The sequence below is a fragment of the Palaemon carinicauda genome, chromosome 17 (assembly GCF_036898095.1).
Source record: "Palaemon carinicauda isolate YSFRI2023 chromosome 17, ASM3689809v2, whole genome shotgun sequence".
In the NCBI taxonomy this organism is placed as follows: Eukaryota; Metazoa; Arthropoda; class Malacostraca; order Decapoda; family Palaemonidae; genus Palaemon; species Palaemon carinicauda.
The window spans coordinates 41,350,751-41,356,264 of record NC_090741.1 but is presented as its reverse complement, the minus strand read 5'-3'; the positions used below and the strand labels follow the sequence as shown (position 1 = coordinate 41,356,264).

The 5,514-nt window shown below is 39.4% G+C and overlaps 1 protein-coding gene across 1 annotated transcript; it reads left to right on the top strand.

Moving 5' to 3' along the window:
• The first annotated feature begins 1,231 nt into the window (after positions 1-1,231).
• Positions 1,232-1,567, top strand: LOC137656321 (involucrin-like). Its single transcript, XM_068390493.1, has one exon. It carries the CDS (start codon positions 1,232-1,234, stop codon positions 1,565-1,567), a length of 336 nt encoding a protein of 111 aa, XP_068246594.1.
• The last annotated feature ends 3,947 nt before the right edge of the window (positions 1,568-5,514 follow it).

Genomic DNA, 5,514 nt, shown 5'->3' with positions numbered 1-5,514 from the left:
CCTAACTCGCATTCGACGGATCATCGACTTTCTATGGAGGTTAGGACGAACAAGGCATCTCATTTTCGGAATCGCTTACATCAACACGCATATCATCTGGAGAACGGCCATGGGAAAAGCATCTCTTTTTACACGTATCATAATGCTCATATACGCCTGTTGCTACGTATCCAAAGCTCAATGCAGACTGTAAAGGAAAAGGGTCTCTATGTCCCATTATCGTAAAGTCATAGTTGCTTTATACGCCCTGGCGAATGCCCAATGCGGACCGTAAAGGAAAACCATCTCTATATACTTACACATTAAAGGTTACAATCGAGCGATGCCGTCTCTTGCATGATCGTTGGAGGCTATAAATGAAAATCATCTTTATTTATAAGTGTATCGGGGCTTATTTCTCTACGCTGTCCCCTTCCGAAATATTAAGGATGGCTGTAAACGAAGTGAACTTCAATACCTCGCGAGGTTTAAAGGGTCATAATCGCTTGCCCTTGTTTTGCTAGATTCTTCCAGGCTAATTTTATATGGTGATAAGGCGTCCCAGAGTTTGCATATTCGAACGATTTTTTATTAACCATTTGTTGTTGGAATTTGCGTTTTTTTTTTTCTTTTTTTTAATTAAACTTTGTTTTATGTTGATCACTTTGTCGTTTGGTGTTTATGAAAAATACAATCGAATTCTTGAAGTGGTGTGTTTTAAAGACTGTTTGCAGAGAGAGAGAGAGAGAGAGAGAGAGGTCACATAATTATTATATATACATGAATGAAGCTGATGTACTTATGAGATCAATTTGTATATACTTAGACAGAAAGAGAAGAAAATCCAAAGTGTATTTTGCTCAAGCAAATGAAAAAGCATATCCTCTCTCTCTCTCTCTCTCTCTCTCTCTCTCTCTCTCTCTCTCTCTCTCTCTCTCTCTCTCTCTCCAAGAAGACCGATTTGACGAGACCATCCGAAGACCAGACGATAAGGAAAGTGACGGACATTTATGCGAAGGAGAACAATACCCTGGCCGGTTGCTTAAGCAGGAGAGAACGCATTAGCGGTAGCAGGAACAGAGGCAGCAGCAGCAGCAGAAAAAGTAGTAGTAGCAGTAGAAAAAAAGTAGTAGTTGCAGCAGTAGGACGAATGGCAGTAAAGGTCAAAAGCATAAGGAACAGTAGCGTAGGGAACTTTGTTTCCAGAGAGGTGATCTAAGTAGTAGAAATAGCCATTAGCAGCAGCCAAAGGATGCAGCTGAAAGAGCAGCAAAGGAACCAACTGCTGCTGAAAGAGCAGCAGAGGAACGAACTGCAGCTGAAAGAGCAGCAGAGGAATGAACTGCAGCTGAAAGACAAGCCTAGGAACGAACTGCAGCTGAAAGAGCAGCAAAGGAACCAACTGCTGCTGAAAGAGCAGCAGAGGAACGAACTGCAGCTGAAAGAGCAGCAGAGGAATGAACTGCAGCTGAAAGACAAGCCTAGGAACGAACTGCAGCTGAAAGAGCAGCAAAGGAACCAACTGCAGCTGAAAGAGCAGCAGAGGAACGAACTGCAGCTGAAAGAGAAGCAGAGGAACGAACTGTAGCTGAAAGAGCAGCAAAGGAACCAACTGCAGCTGAAAGAGCAGCAAAGGAACCAACTGCAGCTGAATGAGCAGCAGAGAAAAGAACAAAAACGGCAAGATCAGCTTGCAAGTAGTAAAAAAAGAGGAAAGGGAACGTTTGCAACAGCAGCAAAAGAATGCTAAGGAGGAATGGCACCAAGGCCCAGCAGCAGCTGAAAGAGCAGCAAAGGAAAGAATTAAAATAATAAGATCAGCTGCACGCGATAGCCTGGAACAGCAGCAAGCAGAATTCGCAAGAAATCAGTTGAAGTTGAACAGCAGGGAGAGTCTAAAGTAGCAGAAACAGCAGCAGAAGAAGGAGAAGGGCGGAGAACAGCAGCGGCCGACAGCAATTACTCGACCGCATGTAAATGAATCCATTATAATCAACATGGGCTAAAGTCCTCTGATAAAGGGGGGGAGGGGGGTGGGGCAGACTTATATGGGGGGGGGACTAGACTTCCACAGAGTGGGAGTACAATATGCTATGATAAGAAGGGGGGCCAGAGTTCCCTATGAGGGGGAACAGGTTTTCTTAATAGGGAAATCCCCCATAAGAGGGTAGGGGGTGGTTTCCCTTAAGGAGTGGTAAACATAAGGGGGAGAAGGAGGTCTGATAAGAGGGAAAACAAGCTCGCTCTAGAAGTAGGGAGAGTCTTCCATAGAAAGGGGGCTGATGGGGGACTGATAAAGGTAGAGGTAGTCTTGTAATAAACTCTATGGAACCTTATTGACAGGAGACCAATAAATGATTTGACGATCCGATGACGTTGGTAAACGACATTGATGTGGTGGTTGATGATAATAGAAGATGATGACTCTCTCTCTCTCTCTCTCTCTCTCTCTCTCTCTCTCTCTCTCTCTCTCTCTCTCTCTCTCTCAGCGTAATCACTACTAATAATTTCTTGTTTCTTTCTCGCTCTTGTCTTGGTACTTTTCTTGTGGCTGAGTTGCCAAGTCAATGGAACCTTGGTTGCTTGGGCCCGGATTCGATTCCTCGGCCAACCAGAAGCTATTATCTTTGAGTTGATTCCCCCTTGGGTCTCTGATCCCGAGGTAGAGAGAATCCAGATATTATTAGGAGGAGTATATATATATATATATATATATATATATATATATATATATATATATATATATATATATATATGTATATATACTTTGTTCAATACGACTTAACCTGTTTACCCTATCTCGTTTCGCCCTTGCCAGATGTTTTTAGTGTTACCTCTTGTCTATGACCTTTTGTCTCTTAGGGTAACCCAACCTTTATAATCCTGGGGTTGTGTTTAGGGTTGGTACAAGCCCTACAAGCATACCCAATGCTATTACATATCTGACTTCTTATTGGCTTCGTAAAACTGGCATAATCCAGATTTTGGAAAAGGGGGCAAAATCGCACCGAAATTTGATTTAGATTTCAGAACTTCTTGACTTATCCTAAGGCCTAAGCTATCCTAAAAAGATAACGCAATTGGAATCGATTAAAAGATTCTGGAATGCAAAAGAATCTGCGTTTTGGTTGATTGTGGAAAATATGACGTAACAGGAGCAAATTAGATTGTAGTTTATGGCTACACCCTCGTTTTAGTTGGTAGTTAAGAAATGGTGACCAATGAGAAATCAAATAGTTTAAAGATCTCTTATTTCATTGGCTGTCGTATTCATGTTTTGGAAGGATAAACCGTTTCATTTGGCCGTCACAAACGACAATGTGTTTGTAAACTATTTGAATCCAAATCCCAAATTGATCTTGGCTTCCATTAGCGTAGGAGAAGATGATGTTGCAGCCGATTTGATTAGATTTTCAACCTTTTGTTGACTGTGGAAAGGATAACAACTGCAGCCAATTAGAATTCAGATGCGCCAAAGGATCTCGCCTTTCATTGGCTGTCGAAAAAGATGACGTAATTGCAACCATTAGAGCGTTGATCACGAATGGATCTCGCTTTTCATTGGCTTCGAATAAGAGGATAAAAGTGGGTACAGAAAAAAAATTAGATATATCTTTTATAAATTCATCTTCATCTATGATTTTGTTTAGTTTAGGTACAAAGAATCATCAGGTATGGATTATTATTGTTATTATTATTATTATTGTTGTTGTTGTTGTTGTTGTTAAACACTCTTAAACACATCAGTTTAAAATTAAGGAAGCAAATTCACATTAGTATTTTTGTAAAATATATCCAATTGAATTTTTCACATAATTTGCAGAAAATAGTGTAGATTTACTTCTGTTGTTGTTGTTGTTGTTGTTATAATGACGTGCGCCATTAAAGGTCAATCATGAATGGCAGAGGCCAGGTAGAGTGACAATGCCCTAAAGACTGACCATATATATGATTAGCACCCAGGCTCCTTCTCCACCCAAGCTAGGACCAGGGAGGGCAAGGCAATAGCTGCTGATGATTCAGCAGGTAGACCTATGGTCACAAGGATGGTGAGATTGCAGGCACTATAATAAACTACCGAGCTTGAGTGGGACTCGAACCCAGTCCAGAAGATCGTTAAGCAAGGGCGTTCCCAATAGGTATTAAAATTTGTTTATTGAAGCGAGATTTGAAGTGAAGATAGGGGAAAGAGTAGATTTGGTAAGGAGTTTTCTGGAAGCAAAATTAATGTTCTGGATTAATTTTGTTTCCACGATATTATGCTGAAAACTTGCCAAATCTACTCTTTCCCCTATCTTCACTTCAAATCTAGTTTTAATAAACAAATTCTAATACCCTATTGGAAACGTACTTGCTTGATGAATGTGTAAAGATACGAAAAAGATGGATAAGTAGTTAGAGGAATAGATGAATGTTTAAAGACACGAAAAAGATGGATAAGTAGTTAGAGGAATAGGTGAATGTTTGAAGACACGAAAAAGATGGATAAGTAGTTAGAAGAATAGATGAATGTTTAAAGACACGAAAAAGATGGATAAGTAGTTAGAGGAATAGATGAACATTTAAAGGAACGAAAAAGAAAAGGATTTTTTTTTTTTTTTTTTTTTTTTTTTTTTTTTTTTTTTTTTTTTTTTGTGTGTGTGGAGGGGACTGGTGGGAAAGTTGTAACAATCATTAACTTTTACAAAAATCATTAAGAAAAACATATGGGATTGTAAGTACCGTAGAGCGAGGTATAGGTAAGAAGTGCAGATGCAGAGGGAGGAGATGGAGGATAGTGAGGGGTAGGATGGGACAGAGGGATAGGAACTGGGATCTGTCCGTGTGACTGGCATCTATAGTCTTCCTATAGACACGGACACAACCCGCCTGAACTTTTTTTTTTTCTCTTTTTAAGCGCAGACGATGACACTCCCTAAAAGTAGGATCCCTGAAGTAGGATTTGAACAAGATTGTATTCCTCTCTTGGCCCCTGAGAGAGAGAGAGAGAGAGAGAGAGAGAGAGAGAAGAGAGGAGAGAGAGAGAGAGAGGAGAGAGAAATGTTTTATTCAAGTCTGAAGATAATGGATTAGAAATATTTTTCCCAGATTATATTATTAGTTAGGAGTGTTTTCTCAGAATATTATTATTATTAGTATTATTGTTGTTGTTTTTGTTGTTGTTGTTGTTGTTATTATTATTTGATTTCAAAGAATCTCAATGTGAAATAGTAATTTATTTCCAATATTATATCTTTTATAGATGAATTAAGCAGTAAAGGTACAATAGTAATATACACAGATCTTAAAGGAACGGACACTTGTCTTGTCAGCTAAAGAAAGAAATTACTACTGGAAGGAAATAAGTAATAAAAATACAATAAATCAATTAAAAGGAACAAGAGATTAAATGAGAAATAAAATGATTCCGTAAAATGAAATATTGTGAGGACTCCTTATTGGGAATGGGAGGAGGGCTGGGGAGGTCCTTCAAAGGATAAGGATTATATGGGTAGGATTATGGGCATGGAATAAAGATTGGAATCGAGTCGGGGG

Bases quoted from the DNA above. Each gene is read 5' to 3' on its own strand.
- LOC137656321 (XM_068390493.1), top strand. From the start codon at position 1,232: ATGCAGCTGAAAGAGCAGCAAAGGAACCAACTGCTGCTGAAAGAGCAG.